Genomic DNA, 21,027 nt, shown 5'->3' with positions numbered 1-21,027 from the left:
GCACTGCTTGAGTGGATTTCTTCTGGCTTCCGTGCCAACGGCAAATTGAAGGAATTGATGAACAAAACTCCAAGAAAATACACTCCAATACATTAAAATTCCCACCATATTATATTAAACTTCCCACGTTCAACACGCTGCCTTCAAGTTACAGCTTCTGCATATCTTCATCTGACCTCGTATGGTTCATTTTCGATCCCAGAATCCTCGTCAATCGAAGCGTTGTCTTCTTTTCTCATCTGGGTTTGTTGTTAAGTTACAGTTTGATTTTTCCTGGTTAGTTTATTTTCTGTTCAATCCGACCACTTTCTCATCTGGGTCTATTAGTTGTTCAATCAAGCATTTTCTCATCTAGCTCAACTGTCAAATTCCGGTCTAGTTTTTGCTTATTTTCATTGTTCAATTTTGGGTCAAATATCATGGAAAGAAATGCTTTCCTTCTTGGGTTGTTCATATTGTTGGTTCCTTCATACACTTTTGTCCATTCCACGGAGGAAGGCTTCGTTTCCGTGGAGATATTCAGAAAGGGTCTGAATTTTGCTAAAGATTTGCTAATAAACAAAGGAATCTCCTCCTTAGTTCCACTTGAGTTGCCTGAAATTGAGAAGTCCGTTAAAATCAAACTTCTGGGTACTGTTCATGTTACTCTTTCAGACATCGTTCTTTACGAGGTTGATGTCAATTCTTCAACTGTTAAGCTGGGAAATACGGGCATCACGATTGTTGCTTCTGGGGCCAAGGCATATCTGAACATGAGCTGGAGCTATCGCTATGGTAGTTGGATTGTGATTTCAGATTCAGGGGTCGCCTCTGTGGAGGTAAGTTGTGCTTTTAGTGGTGTGTGTGTGTGTATATATATACATATACACATATATGCATAATGGCTGCTATTGAACTTCAGTAGGTATATAATTTGGCTGGCTAAATTGTCTTTGTTGACATCTTGGTTAAATTTTGGTTGAAGTAGGACAGAGTGGATTTGTTATTCAGCAGAAGTATTGGAAATGATAGATGGGTTTGTCTACTATTCTAAACAGTTTATTGGTAATGCCAACAATCCTCGCAATAGCAAAGCACTGGTAGGAAGTATCTGGAGTATTCTTGGAGAATGCTGGAGTATTTACTTTTACATGAATTGCATGATATGAGCACTACAGCACTACACTTATATGAATCAGAGGCCCTTAATCATGATATAGAAGGATGATATTCTGTTTCAGTAATGGAATCATCCTTAGAATTAGAAAGGAGAACACGATAGTTGTTAAAATTTGTTGTAACTAGAATACCATGTTTGTTGAAACGCCATGTGGCACAACTTTAAGTTTGAAAAGGGTATAGAAAGAACAAGATAAGATTGTACTAGACTCTTAATACAGCTCCTGGGAAGATGTTGGTCAAAGGCTTAGGATAAAACTAAATGTACTAACCAAATGGATGACCGAAGCCATCTATTATTGATTAAAGTATAGTAGTAAATTTTGTGTAGAAGCTAGACAAGGTTCAGTCTGTATGCCCATTGTTTAACCTAGTGAGACTACGTGCCTTTGGTATGTGCTAGAACTCCGACAGCAAAGAGGACAGAGTTGCCAAATAGCTTCTATATTCTCTCTCTCCCCCCCCCTTTTTTTTTTGAGGGGGCATGCAGGAAAGCAGTTAGGTGGCTGGTGAGAGGAGGAAGAAATGGTCCCGCCAAGCAAATATAGTGGTCTAAGTACATGCCTCTGGTGGAATAGTGCTTAACTTTAATACAAGGACTGAGTTTGTCATCCTAAAGTGTAAACGCATCTAAAATTTTAGCAAAGCATTTGCAAGCGTCTAGAAAAATGAAGCATATAAATTTAGCAATTTCCTATCTAAGTGCCATTAAGAAAGACTCCAGGCAAAGCAGTATTGTTCCGATGCAAATTCCTTCGTCATTATGGCAGTATCAAGTACTCTATGTAACAATCACATAAATAATATAGACATCTTTTAGTTTATTAAAATTAGAGTTCACTCTAGTTTTTCGTTTGATATTGCTGGAGAATTTTTCAGATTTCAGTTTGAGGAGAAGTCAGTTGTAGAAGTAAAGGATCCATGCGAACAAACTAACTGTTTTATATGCTGATTTTTGTTGTATTGGTCATCATTTTTTCTTTCTTTCTTTTTTTGATGAAAGTGGTCATCATATGTGCTTATAAACTAGTAATGGAAATTATAGTAATAAAGAAAAAGATGAAGAAGAAGTATCATATAACTGTTTGTAGGGCCGTTTTTCTTTTGTGATTTTAGGTTGAAGGCATGGAAGTTGGGCTTACTATAGACTTGGAGAACCAACAAGGAAATCTTAAGCTCTCTCTACTGGAATGTGGATGTTATGTAAAGGATGTTAATCTACAGTTGGATGGTGGAGCATCTTGGTTATATCAAGGGTATGTTCCTGTTTCACAAGAATCTTTTAAGGGGAAATTTTATCCTCTCTCTATTTGACAGTACATTGAAATTGAGTAAACTGTTTTGTCTCTAGCCAACTGTGGGTCACCTTTAACTTTAAGTTAAACTGGCTTTAGCCAAAGATTTGAGGGTCCCTATGATGTGATCCAACTATTCAGTCTATTGATGAAGTAGGTTCCTTTATGTGGTTTTGAAGGTGCTACACAAGATTGGGTTGGGCCATGATATGGATACTGTTGAGTTATATGGTTATAGTCTAGGGCTTATCCTATGTTAGAGCCCATGGCCCATTTTATGGCCCATTGTATTTGTATATATATATAGGTGTATAGTCTATAAATTTAATCAAGTGAAATATGCATATTAAAAGTTAGGTTTTCTTTCTAAGTTTCACATGGTATCAGAGCCAAAATACAAACCCTAGCAGCCACCATACAAACCCTAGCCGTCGTTGCCGCTGTCGCCGACGCCGCCCACATTGTCAATGACCACCGTCGGTTGCGTCGCCATCGACCGCCATAGCTTGCCGTGCCATCGTTGTCGCCGCCCACTACGTTTCTGCCGCATGCGTGCTACTGGTCAGCAGCGGGTCTTCACCGTCCGACCATCGATCATGCACACCACCACCACCGTTGCGTTCGCCAGCCTCCGATCTGTTGACCCTCAGAGGAACGTTGCCGTTGCCGCCGCCACGCATCGCCTCTCTCGCACTGTTCACGGAGACGTTTTTGCTCTGATCTCTCTCACCAGTGCTTTGATCACAACGTTGTCTTCACCATTGCACTCACCTCCTTCAGTCCATCCCAGATCCGGTGGTTTCGTCGCCATCCGTCACTGCCGGTCATGAGCTTCCGCCATTTGTCGTCACTCCAGCGCGCTTGTTCTCTGTGTTGGATCATCCAGCCTTTATTTTTTGGCTTATTTCACCCTTTTGTTTCAGATTTGTTGATCTTGTAGGGCTCCCTTTGATCCAACATGGCTGGTACTAGTAAATCTGGCTCCTTCTCTGGTATTTTGTCTCCCTTTCCAGCAATTGCTACTGAGAAGTTGATGAGCAATTCCAATTATATCTCTTGGTCCAAGGCAATTGAACTATGGTATATGGGTCAAGGTTTATAGGATCATCTAACTACTAAGGCCGAGAATGTGACCACAAATTAGGGGTGTTCAAAAAAATCGGTGTACCGCGGAAACCGACCAAACCGAACCGATCGGTTTTTTTTTTTGGCGGTCGAAAACGGTTTGGATTCTATCCAAACCGCGCGGTTTGCAGTTTGGACAGTTGGTGGTTCGGTTTTAAACCGAACCGCCCAAGAAAATAATAAAAAAAATTATAAAAAAATTATTATTATAAAAATCTAATAATTGGCAGCCCCATTCTATTTATTTTTTACACTATTTTGTCTTTATTTTTTGCTCTTATTTATTTACATTTAATTGTTTTTATTTACCAATATTTGTGTCCTTATTTTCCATTTTTAAATATCTTTTTTAGTGATTTTAAGTAGCATTTCAAACTGCGGTAAACCGCACCAAACCAGACCGCAAATGCGGTCTGGTTTGGTGCGGTTTGGCCGAACCCAAACCAGACCGCGGTCTGGTTTGGTTGAAAAACCGCACTAGCGGTTTGGCGTGCTGAAAATGATTTAGACCGGCCAAACCGCACCGCGAACACCCCTACCACAAATAAATCTAAGTGGCAGAGAGTTGATGCTCTGTTGTGCAATCTCCTGTGGCAGTCAATTGATCCCTCTCTTCATTCGATCTATACTAACTATACCACATGCTGTGAATTGTGGGCTTAGGCCAAGGTGTTATACATTAATGACATTCAACACCTGTATTCAGTGGTGTCTAATATGCTCAGTTTACGACAACAAGGTTTGACTCTTCTTGATTTTCTTGGTCGGATGGCCTCTATTAAAGCTGAATTTAACTCCTTGTTACTTGCTGGTAAGACTGCTGCAGAGGATCTAGCTCAGCGGGATAAGTTTTTCATGGTGTGTACTCTTGCTACCATTGGTCCTGAGCTTGCTCCTGTTCGTGATCAGATTCTTGCTAATTTTACTGTACCTACTATGGATAAAGTGTATTCTCGTCTTCTTCGAGTTTCATCTATTCCTACAGTGCCTCTATCTTTTGCAGGTGATCATTCAGTCATGGCTTCACAGGTTTAGAGTAGTGGCGAACAGGGAGGAGATCGTGGTAATCGGGGCAAATGCCCCAAGTGGGGGCATACTAAGGAATAGTGTTATAAGTTGCATGGCCGCCCTCCTCGTGTTAATGTTGCTCATGCTGATGGTTTTCGATCTGAGTCATTTGATGGTCATCCATCGCAATCTGTCCTTCTCACTGGGGCTGACTATGATGAGTATCTTAAGTATATGACGTCCCAGCAAACCTTATCCACAGTTGCTTTTGTTGCCCACATTGGTGATTTCACTTCCTGTCTAGCTCAGTCATCTTTTTGGGACCATGGGTCCTGGACTCAGGTGCTTCTAACCATATATCTGGTAATCCCCATTTGTTCTCACATTTTACTAATTTTATTTCTTTACTTTCTGTAACATTAGCCAATGGGTCTAAAGCGGTTGCTAAAGCTATTGGCACTGCCAAACCCTTACATTTTTTGACTTTAGATTCTATCCTTTATCTTCCTCATTGTCCCTTTAATCTTGTCTCTGTTAGTAAACTTACGCGTGCCTTAAATTGTTCTATCACCTTTGATGATCATTCTGTTACTATCCAGGATCACGGTACGGGATAGATGATTGGCGTCGGATGTGAGTCGCAGGGTCTCTATCATCTCAACCTTCCTGCATTGCTTGTTGCTTGCTCGGTGATTGAGTCTCCTACTCTTCTCCACAATCGTTTGGGACATCCTAGTTTGGCTAAGTTTCAGAAGATGGTCCCCAGTTTATCTAGTTTGTCATCTTTTCATTGTGAGTCTTGTCAACTTGGAAAACAGTCTCGCACTTCTTTTCCAAAGCGTGTCAATAATCGGGCTGTGTCCCCGTTTGCTTTAGTTCATTCCGATGTCTGGGGTCCTAGTCGTGTCGTGTCTGTTTTGGGTTTTCAATATTTTGTAACATTTATCGACGATTATTCTCGTTGCATGTGGTTATATTTAATGAAAAATCGTTCTGAGTTATTCTCAATTTTTGAATACTTTTGTGTTGAAATCAAAACGCAATTTCATACCTTTGTCCAAGTATTGCGCAGTGACAATGCCCCTGAGTATTTTTCTCTTCTCTTTACTACCTTTATGTTTTCTCAAGGGATCTTGCATCAGTCGTCTTGTGCATATACACCACAGCAGAATGAGGTTGCTGAGCGTAAAAACGGACATTTGATTGAAACTGCTCGCACTCTTCTTCTACATCATCATATCCCCTTTCGCTTTTGGGCTGAAGCTGTCCTTACCGCTTGCTGTCTCATTAATAGGATGCCGTCCTCGGTTCTTCAGCACCAGATTCCTCACTCTCTCTTGTTTCTTGATCAACCATTATATATTCTTCCTCCTCGTGTCTTTGGTTGTACTTGCTTTGTCCATAACCTGTCTCCCAGTCAAGATAAATTGTCTGCTCGGTCCATCAAATGCATTTTTCTTGGTTACTCTCGCCTTCAGAAGGGTTATCGATGTTATTCTCCTGACACCCGCCGCTATTTTCTTTCGGCAGATGTTACCTTCTTTGAGTCGTCTCCTTTCTACTCTTCGCCTCCTTCCGAGTGTCAACCCATTTCTGAGGCCATTCCTCTTCCCGTGAGTCATCCTGCTCCTATTCTCCCTGTTCCTTCTTCTACCCCCTTGCAGGTTTATCATCGGCGTCATTAGCCTCGGTCTCCTCTCGATGGAGATGTTGTTCCTGCACCTTCTCCCGTATCTCCTAGTACTTCGGCAACTCCTGCTACCTCACATCCTGCTCCAGTCTCTCCACCTGTCGCGGTCCTGCCCTCTGAGGATCTGCTTCCTATTGCCCTTCGAAAAGGTACCTGTTCTTCTCGCAATCCTCACCCCATTTATAATTTTCTTAGCTATCATTGTCTCTCGTCTCCTTTTTGTGCTTTTATGTCTTCCTTATCCTCTGTTTCAGCACCTAAGACTGTTAGTGAGGCACTTTCTGATCCGGGGTGGCAACAAGCAATGGTGGATGAGATGACTACTTTGCATTCCAATGATACTTGGGATTTGGTTCCTTTACCCCCAGGGAAATCTCTTGTCGGCTGTCGGTGGATCTACATTGTCAAGATGGGTCCTAATGGTCAGGTTGATCGCCTTAAGGCCCGTTTGGTTGCCAAAGAGTATACTCAGGTTTATGGCCTTGACTATGTTGACACTTTTTCCCCTGTTGCTAAGATGTTTTCTATGCGTTTGTTTCTCTCTATAGTAGCTATGTGCCACTGCCTGTTGTATCAACTGGACATTAAGCATGCCTTCTTACATGGTGAGCTTCAGGAGGAGATTTATATGGAGCAACCTCCTGGGTTTGTTGCTCAGGGAGAGTCTGGGCAGGTTTGTAAACTCCGTCGCTCACTATATGGGTTGAAGCAGTCTCCTCGAGCCTGATTTGGTCATTTCAATGCTGTCATTCAAGACTTTGGTATGACTCGTAGTGAGTCTGATCATTCGGTTTTTTATAAACACACGTCACAGGGGAGGTGTATATACTTGGTTGTTTATGTGGATGATATTGTTATTTCGGGTGATGATCAGGATGGTATTATTCAGTTGAAGAAACATCTTTTCCATCATTTTCAGACTAAGGACTTGGGGTTACTTAAATACTTTCTTGGCATAGAAGTTGCTCAGTCCAGTTCTGGTATTGTTATCTCTCAACGAAAGTATGTGTTAGACATTCTAAAAGAAACTAGGATGCTTGATTGTAAACCTATAGATTTTCCTGTGGATCCTAATGTAAAGCTCTTACTAGGACATGGGGGAGCCTCTTGCTGATCCTGGAAAATACCGTAGGCTAGTCGAAATACTTAATTATCTCACTATCACTCGCCCAAATATTTATTTCTCAGTCAGTGTTGTCAGTCAATTTTTACAGTCTCCTTGTGATAGCCACTGGGATGCGGTAGTCTAGATTCTCAGGTATATTCAGGGAGCTCCAAGTAGAGGACTATTGTATGAGGACAGAGGTCATACTCAAGTAGTCGGATATTCTGATGCTGATTGGGTAGGTTTTCCTTCTGATAGGCGGTCTATGTCAGGATATTGTGTTCTGGTTGGAGGAAATCTAGTATCTTGGAAAACTAAGAAGTAGGAGGTTGTTGCTAGGTCGAGTGCAAAAGCAGAATATCGTGCTATGGCCTTGGCAACGTGTGAATTTATCTGGTTAAAACAATTGCTTTAGGAGCTCAAGTTTGGGGAGATATCACAGATGAAATTAATTTGCGACAATCAAGCTGCATTACATATTGCTTCCAATCCAGTCTTTCATGAGAGGACCAAATATATTGAAATAGATTGTCACTTCATCCGAGAGAAGATTTTATCTGGCTGTATTACCACCGATTTTGTTAATTCCAATGACCAGTTAGCAGATGTCTTCACTAAGTCTCTCAGGGGTCCTCGAATTGAGCATATTTGTAGCAAGTTTGGTACATATGATATATATGCTCCAGCTTGAGGGGGAGTGTTGAGTTATATGGTTATAGTCTAGGGCTTATCCTATGTTAGAGCCCATGGCTCATGGCCCATTATATTTGTATATATATATATTGGTGTATGGTCTATGAATTTAATCAAGTAAAATATACATATTAAAAGATAGGTTTTCTTCCTAAGTTTCACAGATACCATTGATTTAGTAATTTCTATTAGTATGTGTCTTAATCTTTGAGAATTGACATTAGGTTTAGTTGTTTTGGACACAGCATACTAGTCTGTTGGTGTTGAGATAGCATTGATACTGGGGATAAATCACTCATGATTTTATTGAACCTAGACATCGTGCCTTTAAGGACCTTAACCCAAAGAATATCCATACTGATGCTAATTTTTCTTGTGCAGAATATCTTATCATGGAGCATAGTTAACAACCTCCACTTCTAGTTATGTCTCCCTGCCATCCATGACATAATTCCTGAAAAATGTAACAATTTTATGAAATCGGACTCTTGCTAGATTGAGATATATAATTTTAAAGCTCTGCCCTGCTCTTACAATCTGCTCACTCAAGCATAGGGGGTGTTAATAATTTCTTAAACTTTGTTGTCCAGGTGACATATGAAACTTTAAGATTAGGAGGTTTATTGAAAGTGCAAAAGGATTAATTATTTCTTTGAGTCTTTATGGTCTGATTACAGTGTCCTGATTTGATTTTACTTCCGTGTTCATTAAGTGGTAAGAAAACTGATGGAAGCGTATTTTACAATGATGATTTATTCCTCTTCCACAGATAATAATGTTTGTGAAAATGCAACCCCATGAATATTTATCATTGCTTATTTTGATTTGATCATGAACATATACTTACTGGGAACTAAATGCAGTTGGATATTGACAATGATCCTTTATGGTTATGCTTCCTTCTCATTTTTTGTCTTCTTCTGCTTCTGCTTTCGCACTATCTTGTCATTTTTCTTTATTTCCGTCAAAATGTTTTTGTTGCACACCTACAATGATGAAGCTCAAAAAGGAAACATGTATTCTTATAAATGAGGTCCTTTCTTTTGTTGTTTATGGTTTTGAAAAAACTGAAAGTGAATGCTCTCTGGATCTACTGCTCCATTTCCATCAATTGGATTTGACTTGAAAAAATTGTCTGTCTCAACAGCAAATTTAATATTCTTGATGTCAAATTTGAAGTTTCTATTTCTGGAGCTATGAGCTCGATTAATATCACTGATCAAACCCTAAATTGACCCTATTTTCTACTTTCCAGATTGGTGGGTTTTTTTGAAAAGCCATTGCGCTCAACAATTGAAGATACTGTTTCCCAGGCAATTGAAGATGCAATTATGGAGCTTGACCCTTTGTTGAAATCTATTCCAAAAGAAATTTCAATTGATAACATTGCTACCCTGAATGTAACATGCATAAACGACCTTGTTTACAGCAATGATTCCATCAACTTTGAGATTGATGGGTTATTCTCAGCAAGGGATAAAGCTGTAGCGAGTAAATACAATGTGAGAAATTCACAAGCTTCAGTTTCCTGTGAGAGTGCAGCTAAGATGCTTGGGATTTCAATACATGAAAAAGTTGTTAATTCAGCATCTTTGGTTTATTTTGATGTAAGTCCTTGTTTTTCACATAATTATGCAGTTAAGTACTTGACTTGCAGTAAGAAGTTTTTAATATCTTTTCTGTGGTCAGGCAGATGTTATGCATTGGATAATTGACAAAATATCAGATCAGTCCTTGCTGAACACTGCTGAATGGAAATATGTTCTTCCTCAGCTGTACAAGCAATACCCAAATCATGACATGAATCTGAATGTCTCTGTGACTTCACCGCCGACCGTAAAAGTTGCACAGCAGAATATTGATGCTGCAATTCACTTAGATGTGATAATTGATGTTCTTGATGATGGAAAAGTAATACCAGTTGCATGCATCTCAACGGTAAGCTTAATTGAAATGGCAATTAGGTTTAAACAGTTATATTCTGAGGGCAAAGCCTCAACTTTTCTTGTCTCTTCCTTTCCTTTCTTGAACTACATAATATTTTTTATTCTAAAAATGTGAGTACTGGTATAGTAAACGTTTCAGAGCCTAATAACTGGAGTTAAATAAAACTTACATTCATGGTGAATAATTTTTCTTGGTTGTCTTCGTTATGTTGTTCAACTCTATATGTTTTGTGTGTCTTACTTTCAGTAAGAAAGATAGCAGAGGCTGATTGTTCACTAAAATCAAGAAAAATTGGTATCACTTCAATTTACTCCTTCAGATCCATGTGGTTTTCTACAGATGCAGTAAGCAGTCCTGTTCAGAAGCTTGTATTTGAACTTCTGAACTATAACATAGTTGATCAATGAATTCTCAATGACTGTAGAAGTACACAACAACAACATATCTAGCCTTTATCCCACTATGTGAGGTCGGCTACATGAATTCTAGACTTCCATGTATTTCTATCTTTTGTCATATCTTCATTGAGATCCATACATTTCATATCAAACTTTAATGTCTCCCTCAAAATCTTCTTAGGTCTGTCTCTACCTCTTTTTTTGATTGATTGTTCCATTTCATCAACTCTTTTCCAGTGTTAAAAAACGCGCTAGGCGCTAGTCGGGCGCCAGGCTGGGGCCTAGCGCCTAGGGCGCCTAGGCGGGGCCTAGGCGACGACTAGGAAAAATGATTTTTTTTTTCTAAAAACCTTTTGATGTAATTTGATATTATTTTCAGGTAAATCAAAGTTGAAAAGACAAGTGAAATAATGGAATTAAGACTCAGAAAATAAACTATTATATTAGTTATAAGTTCAAGAAGGTAGAAGTAGCAATAATACAACATAAACCATATCCGAAGAATCTAAATCTAGCTATCTAATTGGTCTTCTTCCTCTCCATATTCTTCCAATACATGATCTTCATCGGACTCAAAATCAAATTCATTGATTTCTTACTCATCTTTTTATTTTGATTGAAAATCATCTTCATGAAGCTCTCTCATCCTAGAACTTCTTCGAGCTTGAAGCATCTCGTCTGCTCCCGATGCTTCACCAACCACTTCCCAAGTGAGCCCCGTACCAGGCTCAACTTCTTCATCATCTTCTCCATCAACGATCCATCCTTGTGCATTACTAGCATCACTAGCAAGTAGCACATCAACATTCCTTTCCTTCTCCCTTTTGTGCTTGTTCATCAATTTCGCATTAAATTGAACATAGACTAGATTGTTCAATCGATTCACGTCTAGTCTATTTCTTTTCTTCGTATGTATCTACATAAATAAAATAAAAGCAATATCAATATAAATGATAACTGAATAAGGATAACTAATTGATATTAAATAAATATAATTCATATATACACTAACCCCTTCAAAAGTGCTATAATTTCTTTCACAACCGGATGAACTAGTGGTTAACGAGAGAATCTTTCTCGCCATTCGTTGCAAGTTTGGAGATTGATTTCCATACGTCATTCACCATGTAACTACATAGGTCAAACAAGTATAAAGTAAACAAATTTAATTTATACACTAATACACAATAGAAAGAATTAAAAGAATTTTATACCTGGATTATAATTGTCATCATTTTTCGCACACCCTTGAGTTGCCCACGATTTTCCAAAAGCTCCATCTTTACGAGTATACTTTGGCAACTCAACATTTATAACATGGCCTTGCAATTCACCATCATAATGATAAAACATCTCCACACAGTTAAAAAGCCCATCCATCACTTTATTATCAAGTTGTATATCCATATCCTTGAAAAAGTAGTAGGGATTCAAAAGATAAGCTGCAAAATGTAGTGGACTATCTAGCCTATCTTTTACCCTTGCTTCAATAATCTCCATAATAGGCTTATAGTTCTTTTCAAGATTATTTAAGGCCTCCTTAATATCTTCCTTTGCTTGCTTAATCTCTCCACATAAAAAGCCCATAGAAGGCTTTCTATCCGCATCAACAATTCGAAGCACCTTCACCAAAGGTGCAAAAACTTTAAGGCATATAGTCACACCATTCCAAAAAGCAATGCTCATCACAATAGCATAGGCTGCTTTCTCTTTAACAATCTTTGACCATTTGCACTCCTCCCATTCAGAGCTGGTAAACATTGCCCTCAGTTGGGCCTTTTTCTCCATCAAAATCTGTAAAGTCAAGAAAGCAGAAGCGAATCTAGTGACTCCTGGTCTCACTATATCCCTCTTCTTCGTAAATGACCTCATTAAGGACAAGGTCTTATGGTGTGCATAAATGAAGATTGTGAAACTCTTGGCCTGATCAATGACTTTCTTATACTTCGGCAGTTTTCCAATACTTTCAAGCATCAAATTGATGGTGTGAGTAGCACATGAGGTCCAAAAGATATTTGGCCTCTTCACCTTCAATAATTTTGCCGCTCCCATATTATTGGCAGCATTGTCGGTTACTACTTGGATGACGTTTTGTGGCCCAACTTGCTCAATACATTTATCCACATACTCAAAGATAAGTTCACTTGTATGTGCTTCATCTGAAGACTCTCTAGAAGAAAGGAAAGCAGTACCTGCATTAGAATTAACACATAGGTTCATGATGCTCCTCCTTTTTCTATCTGTCCAAGCATCTGTCATAATGGAGCACCCAGTTCGTGCCCACTTTTCTTCATGCTTCTTCAATAACTCTTTTATTCTGTCAACTTCCCCCTTTAATAGTGGTTTCTTCAATTGGTATTGACTGGGAGGTTTGAAGCCTGGCCCAAATTGACCAACCGCCTCAACAAACAATTTGAAGCTATCATTGTCAATCGCATTGAAAGGTATACCAGCTTCATACACCCATCTAGCACAATATTCACGAACAGACTGTGTTCTCTTTTTAAATAGTGCTTCACTAATAGTTTGTTGCCTTTGGGTCATTCTCGCACTCAAACAAGTTTCAGAACTGATGGAGCTTGCAAACTTATCCATAGGGCCAAGAGTACGGGACGTTTTTCTGCTACCTAACTCTTGCAATTCATCTTCATCATCCCTTTCCACTCTTTCGGAGATATTAATAGTTGATCTCATCAAATCTTTCTCCTTCTTCTTATTTTTCCTCTTATTATTTGCCTTGGCAATAGCATTCTTACATTTGGCTTGATCAGTTGGAGAAGATTTTGGATATGCAAAAATATTTTCAGAAATGTGGCCAATGTGTTCTTTTACTCTGTAAACACCTCCAGACATAATTTTACCACACAACTTACATTTAATTTTATCCATATTCTTCGGATCAATTAACATTCCATACTCCCATCCGACATCATTTGACTTCCTTTTAAGAATTGAGGAGGCCTCGGACGATGCTCCCGTACTTCCAGTCCTATCCGAATCATTCATTTCACTTCCTATTTTTCCCTGAGTATTGAATAATTTCAATAATATACATTAAAATTTAATTAAAACTCATCTAATGAAATGAAATCAATAGCTGTTGCTTGAAGCAGCAAGTTGACGCAGCAAGCTTGCTGCTTGAAGCAGCAAGCAAGCAATACGCAAGCGAGCCACGAGCAGCTTTGCGTTGCTGCTTGCTGCTGAGTTGTTGCAGAAAGGCAAGCTTGCGTTGGCGGAGGAAGATGGATGGTTGGATACATACCGCAGCAAGACGCGAATGGCGACGAGAGAGAATGACCAACAGGCAACAGGTGAGGTCGGCAGCAACGAGAGAGCAAGACCAAGAGAAGAGATCAATGGTGGTGGCGAACAACCAAGAGGAGATCGAAGGTGAGAGAGAGAGAGAGGAGCTGCGATGAACACAACTAGAGAGAGAAAGGGAAAGGGGATCGGGAAATAGAGAAAGGGTGGGGGAAAAAGGTCGGCCCAAGACGCGCACGATCTAGGTGGCCCAGGTCGTGCGCGACCCAGGTGGCCGCCTAGGCAGTTAGGCGCCGCCTGGTCCGCCTAGGCAGCTCCGCGGCCCGATTAGTCGGCCATGGCGCATAGGGCTATCGAGTAGCCCTAAATCGCTGCGGCCGGTTGCCGCTCAGCGCCTAGGCGGCCACCTAGGCCGAATTTTTGAACACTGCTCTTCTCATATGAGCGTCTCTTGGTCTCCTTCTCACATGACCAAACTATCTTAGTCCAGTCTCTCTCATCTTCTCCTTTATTGGCACTACTCCTATCTTATTACGAATAACTTCATTTCTAATTTTATTTTTTCTTGTATGGCCGCACATCCATCTTAACATCCTCATCTCCACTACACTCGTCTTTTGCTCATGTTGGTATTTGACTGCCCAACATTCTGAGCCATACAACAAAGCTGGTCTTATAGCTGTCTTATAGAATTTTTCTTTCAATTTTAATGGGATTTTACCATCACATAACACCCCCGATGCATTTCTCCATTTTAGCCAACCTGTCTTAATTCTATGTGTGACATTCTCGTGAATTTCTCCATCTTTTTGAATCATTGATCCCAAATATCGAAAATGGTCTTTTCTTTGTAAGATTTGGTCTTCCAATTTTATTATAACATCCTCCACTCTTGCATTCTTACTAAATTTACATTCCATATATTATGTTTTCTTTCTGCTTAATTTAAATCCCTCAGATTCTAAATTGTTTCTCCATAACTTAAGCTTAGTGTTCACTCCTTTTGTTTCATCCACCAACACTATGTCGTCTGCAAATAGCATATACCATGGCACCTCTATCTGAATATCTTTAGTGAGTTCATCCATTACTAAAGCAAATAAGTATGGGCTTAGTGCAGAACCTTGATGCAATTCTATTGTAATTTTAAACGGTTCAGTATCCGCTCCGCATGTTCTAACCCTTGTCTCTGCACCATGATATATGTCCTTAAGGGCTTGTATATAGGCTATTCGGACTCATTTCTTCTCTAAAACCCTCCATAATACTTCTCTAGGGACCCTATCATAGGCCTTTTCTAGATCTATAAACACCATATGTAGGTCCTTTTGATGATCCCGATACCTTTCCATTAGGCGCCTCAGTAGGTATATAGCTTCCATTGTTGACCTACCGGGCATGAAACCAAACTGATTTTCTGAGATCTCTGTTTCTTTTCTGAGCCTCTGCTCTATTATTCTCTTTCAGAGTTTCATGGTATGGCTCATTAACTTAATTCCTCTGTAATTTTCACAGTTTTGAACATCTCCTTTGTTCTTATATATAGGGACCAAAGTACTCTTCCTCCACTCATCTGGCATCTTTTTTGATTTAAGAATCGCGTTAAATAATTTCGTTAGCCAGGAGATACCCTCTTCTCCCATGCATTTCCATACTTCTATTGGTATATTATCCGGTCCCACCGCCTTATGATTTTTCATCTTTTTTAATGCTTGCCTTATTTCATTTGGACTTATGCGTCGATAAAATGTATAGCTCACGTTCCCTTCGGAGTTACTAAGATGTCCCAACCTAACTCTTGTGTCGCCATCATCATTAAATAATTTTGTGAAATACTCCTTCCATCTCTCCTTAATCGCTCCCTCATTCACTAATACATTTTGATTTTCATCTTTTATGCATTTCACTTGATTTAAATATCTTGTTTTTCTTTCTCTTGCTTTAGCTAATTTATATATATCCCTTTCTCCATCTTTTCTATCAAGTCGTTTATATAGATTCTCATATGCTTTTGACCTTGCTTCACTAATAGCTTTTTTTGCTGCCTTTTTTGATTCTTTATAATTTTTTTGATTTTCTTCATTATTGCACTGATATATAGCCTTATAGCAATTTTTCTTATTTTTAATTTTCAATTGCACTTCTTCATTCCACCACCAAGACTCCTTAAGGTCAGGAGTTCTACCATTTGTCTCTCCAAGCACTACCTTTGCTGTGTTTCTCAGGACATTAGCCATTTCTCTCCACATTTGGTTTGTCTGTCCTTCTCCATTCCATTCTCTTCTACCCCTTAATTTTTCTTTGAAGATTAGTTGTTTCTCCCCTTTTAAATCCCACCACATGATTCTTGAATTTTGTTTTATGTGATTTTTTCTCTTCCAATTTCTTACTTGGACGTCAAGTACTAGAAGTCTATGTTGAGTAGTCAAACACTCTCCTGGTATCACCTTACAATCCCTACAACATACCCGGTCCTCTTGTCTCATGAGGAAGTAATCTATTTGGGTGCTTGATGTGTTTTTATATGTGATTAAGTGTTCGTCCCGTTTTTTGAACCTAGTATTGGTTATGATGAGCTCATATGCCATTGCAAAATCTAGAATAGACTTATCCTCATTAATTTCCCCGAATCCATACCCTCCATGTACCTCTCTATAGCCGTTTCCGTCTCTATCCATATGACCATTTAAGTCACCTCCTATAATCACTTTTTCTCCTCTTGATATCATTTGTATGAGTCCCTCTAGATCCTCCCAGAATTTTGCTTTTATCTCCTCACCTAACCCCGCTTGTGGTGCATATGTACTAAAGATATTCATAGTCATTCTTCCTAGAATAACCTTCACCATAATAATCCTATCCCCTATTCTCTTTACAAAAACTACCTCATCTACTAAACTTTTATCCATAATGATCCCCACTCCATTTTTTTCTCGATCATTTCCTGTGTACCATATTTTATATCCATTTTCTGACAAAGTTTTTGCTTTTTTCCCTACCCATCTCGTCTCTTGAAGGCACATAATATTAATCTTTCTCCTAATCATCACATCTACCACTTTCATAGCTTTGCCTGTTAATGTTCCTATGTTTCATGACCCAATCCTTAATTTATGATTTTGTTTTTGGCTTTGACTTTGAATTTGATTTTCTTTTTGATTTTGTTTTTGGTTTTGGTTTTGATTTTGTTTTTGGTTTTGATTTTGATTTTGATGTTGGACTAACTTCTTTACCCACATCTGTCCAAGCAAATGCGGGAACCCTTGCTCATTTGTCACTACATCCGGGCGCCGATGCAGCGGCCCTAGCTCACTTGACACTACACGCAGGCAGTGTAGCGCGTCGTTATGAAAGGTTACGCCCACGCTCAAACGTTTTTTCATAATTTGTCTAGAGTTCATGTTTTGGATCCGACTAAGTTTTATGTTAGCTGTCGGCTATCTAACACAACCCTCCTCCTTTATCCGGGCTTGAGACCGGCAGTGGATAACATCCCCAAGCGGAGGGCTCAGGAAGATGCATTTGGTTAATTGGTTTGGAAACTGTTTCTGAAAATTGATTTCAAAATACTAGTTTTAGGAATGACAAGGTGTTTCCACAAGTCTCAAAATTTATTTTCACACAAAAATGAAAAATGCAATTGAAAGTGGTTTCAAAACTTCTAGAAATTTTTAATTTTGAAAATAATTAAAATAAAGGATCGAAAACACAAAGCCGTAACTGTTTGGCCCTTACTCTTTTGAGGAGATGGCTAACCATAATCCTGGTCTCATTTGGATGATACATCATGCACTGTAGTATGAAATCAGATTTATTTTACAAGCAAAAAAAAAAAAAAAAAAATTAGATTCACTTCTTTCTTTTCCTAATCCCAGCAACCAAAGAATCTTCCTTCAGTATTATTATAATTTGTTGATAAATTGTGTATCCAGTATAAGACATATTCCTAAAATGTGATTATAAAGAGAGAAAGATCTAATAGTTTTTGAAAACAGAGGGGTACAATGAAACAAAATGTAAAAAGGCAAAGGTAAGAGATTAATTGAATTCATAGTTGGAAGACATCCCTGGGGTGGATTCATTGTTGGAAGACATCCTAATTGTGTTTTCCCTGTTAATTGATTGCTTTTGATTTCGTTTCAATCTATTATTTGCCATCCCCTAGAATTTGTATTGTCTTCTTTATTAAGGAATGCCAATCTTTGACACGAATTCCTTTCTGCATCTTAGATACTCAGATGAACCACTAATTTTATTTGCCTACCAAGGTTATTTGCAATTAATTGGAATATAATAGGATTGTTTAAATCTTGGAGCTGGGACGACGTGATTGATGTGGGGATATCATGAACTTTAATTTAAATTCAGAGTAGGGTGATGGTTCAGTACTGTGTGAACAGATGCTACTGTTCTGAATTGCGAGTAAACCAAGGAATTCTTTCTGTATAAGGCCCTTAGAGAAAACAAAACGTGAGGTGGAATTCTTCCTCTCAACCGTATGTTTCTCTGAGTAGGAAATCAGTATACATTTTGTTTGTAATATCATTTTCCCACTCATCTGATGTCCACAACCTTATGTCAGTTAGATAGGGATGCAACAAATGCTTGCTCAACTCTCAGCCTTTTTCCCTTTTTTATGATAGAATCTTGTTCTTTTCTTTCTTGCAGAAAATCACTATCTCAGCTTATCCGGAAATCTCCAAGAATGGTCTAGCTGGCAGAGTCGAATTGAATGCTTTTACCATGGCTTTGGAGTGGAGCACAATTGGTAACATTCACTTGAATCTAGTGCAGGTATACTGGTTCAACCTTTAAATGCACTATGCCAAATGTAGTAGTTGAAAATCTAAGAGCATCCAGATGGAATTTGAACTTGAATATCTCTTAAATTGCATCAAGAAGACCTAACTACCATGCAATTTGGTTTAGCTTTACTCATTTGGCTTAGCATATGACGTTCACCCATCTGGTTATTAGAAGATCATCATGAAATGCCTTAAATGTATTTTGTTGTTTGAAATTAGAATAAATGCTGGTAGCGCTACTGCTTCGAGCTTTCCAAAACAATAGATGCTTTAACACATATTAGAACTAGGATGACATGACCATGCGATGAATATGATAATTTTTTTTTTTTACTAAGATTGTGATTGAGTAGAAAAATGTGTTTTCTGCCAAGAAGACACATCCAGTTGTTAGTTAATGTTGTTTGCATTTAAATTACATATTTGACTTTTTAATTAAATAAAGGGTGAGAGCAACAGGTTATCAACACGAGAGTACAGAGATTGAAAATTTTTACAAGGCTTCACATATCAAATTAAGATGTTAACTTAATTGATATTTGACTTAGTATTTCAGTTTGTGGATCTACTGGCTCAATCATACTTGCTGTATTTAGCATGACTGTTTTTCAATTAAGCTGAAATTTTTGTAAGCACATGAATCTATGCTTCAGGAACAGTGACATTCTACTTTCTGATTCAACTAGCCACAGAATTGGCTGTGCTTTCTGCACTTGGTTGTTCGTTAACCGTACGATGATTGCTCTCTAGTCAATTGTTACACTGTTATTGCATTAGATTTGCTCTTTTAGTTTCGATGCACAACACAAGGAAATGTTTACACAAGCAGTAATTGGATTGTGACACTCCTTCATCAATAATACTTTTCACGTGCTGCTTAAACTCTTAACATGTCACAATCTAAAACCCGCTTGTGGGATTAAGACTTGATATGCTATCGTCATTAAAATCTAAAACCCGCTTGTACAAGTATTGTATCCTCAAATTTAGTCAGCGGGGAGTCTGATTAGAAGCTTTATATTCTTTGCAGCCAGTAGTCCGTACAGTCCTGAGAACCATCGTCTTCCCATATGTGAACTTGCTCCTCTGGAAAGGAATTCCCTTGCCGAGTATTCGAGGCTTTACTCTCCAAAATGCTGAAATTGGCTACAAGGGTCCGAGGATTGTTGTCTGCAGTGATGTAGGGTCTGTAAAACAGCAGGGTTTCAATCCTATTATGGAGTTTTAGGGCTAGCTGTTCTATGCAAGTATGCTTGCAATGTACATGCAAACTAGCAAACAATCTTAGTCTCCTTAGATTATGTTTGCCATTGCTTCATGTACAGTAGTCACCTTAGACATTGATAGCCATGTGGAAATAGTTGTAGACTTATTGAATGTATTTGTCAATCCAACTCTATTTGTATTTTGTATGAATATTGTATTTTCATGTCACAATTGTTCCCCTCACTAGCTACGGTTTACCTAATAAATTTTAGCTTTTCAATCATATTTGACATAGTTATATCGTTTGTAAAATCATTATATCTTGTGACATGTAAAAGTTTTTTTCTCGAGTTTCCTTTAAGGTTGCAATATATTGTTTGGAAGGTGAACTAACATATAGTGTTAATCCCTTGCTAGATGTCATGTGCTAGATGGTATAGTATGATAATGTCAGGAGATGTCAAGGTACCATTTTAGATTTATAATAAATTAACAATAGATATTGTTAAATATATAAACATAATAAAATAACAATTTTGCCTGAACAAGATACATAATATTTTCATTTTTTACACATTTTTTTGATAAGTGAAGGGTTTGGAGTCTTGATTGTTGCCTTAGCTAAGTGAGAACAAGAGATAGACTATAGAAAAAAATTAAATTATCTAGAGAAAAAAAAATTGTTCGGGTAGTGCTCGGTATATTATATTCTATATTGTAATAATCTTCCATTTTTTTTCCACTTAGATTGTGCATACCTTTTTATATTTGATAATGCCAGAATCGATCATCATAGGTCAATCTCGAGCCAAATACCTACAAAAGGAGGCATGATAGATTTGTTGATCTAATCTCCAATTCTCAATTTAATCAATCAAAAATGTGAATAAGTAGAATGCTTAGATGAGCTAAATGCCCCTCTACTTGTAAAAGACTAAAACCTTTATATAGGTTGAGTTGAGACTTGGTTGAGAAGGATAGTCAAAATTAGCTATTGAGATTTTTGATTGAGATTTTTGGGATTCAATTTGTCATAGAGACTAGGGTTTATGCCATGTTTATTTAGATAAAGGGTATTCTCTGGTCGTTATTATCTTTATTCGCCTCTGATCGTCATTGCATCTTTTCTATGACCTCTTGGCTCACCTCTATCCTAGCCTTTTTCCCTCAACCTTGGTCAAGATCCTTTTAGCCTTACTTTTGTTTGTCTCGGTTAATCTTCACCTATGTTTTGGTTGCCTTTGTAGCTAGGGATTTCACTTGCCTTTTATCAAGGAATCCTCGTGTGTAGAGTATATTTGTAGAGTATATTTAAATGATATGATGGTATGAATTT

At 38.3% G+C, this 21,027-nt stretch overlaps 1 protein-coding gene across 1 annotated transcript; it reads left to right on the top strand.

Annotated features, from left to right (window-relative positions):
* Nucleotides 1–19,976, top strand: LOC127792474 (putative BPI/LBP family protein At1g04970). The gene is made up of 6 exons (XM_052322971.1): nucleotides 1–818; nucleotides 2,275–2,414; nucleotides 9,330–9,681; nucleotides 9,764–10,012; nucleotides 18,349–18,474; nucleotides 19,516–19,976. The coding sequence occupies exons 1-6, from the start codon at nucleotides 420–422 to the stop codon at nucleotides 19,711–19,713; spliced, it is 1,464 nt and encodes a 487-aa protein (XP_052178931.1). The 5' UTR covers nucleotides 1–419; the 3' UTR covers nucleotides 19,714–19,976.
* Nucleotides 19,977–21,027: the final 1,051 nt, after the last annotated feature.

The sequence above is a fragment of the Diospyros lotus genome, chromosome 15, assembly GCF_014633365.1.
Source record: "Diospyros lotus cultivar Yz01 chromosome 15, ASM1463336v1, whole genome shotgun sequence".
NCBI classification, from domain to species: Eukaryota; Viridiplantae; Streptophyta; class Magnoliopsida; order Ericales; family Ebenaceae; genus Diospyros; species Diospyros lotus.
The sequence above is the reverse complement of the archived record's forward strand: the minus strand, read 5'-3'. Positions and strand labels throughout refer to the sequence as shown.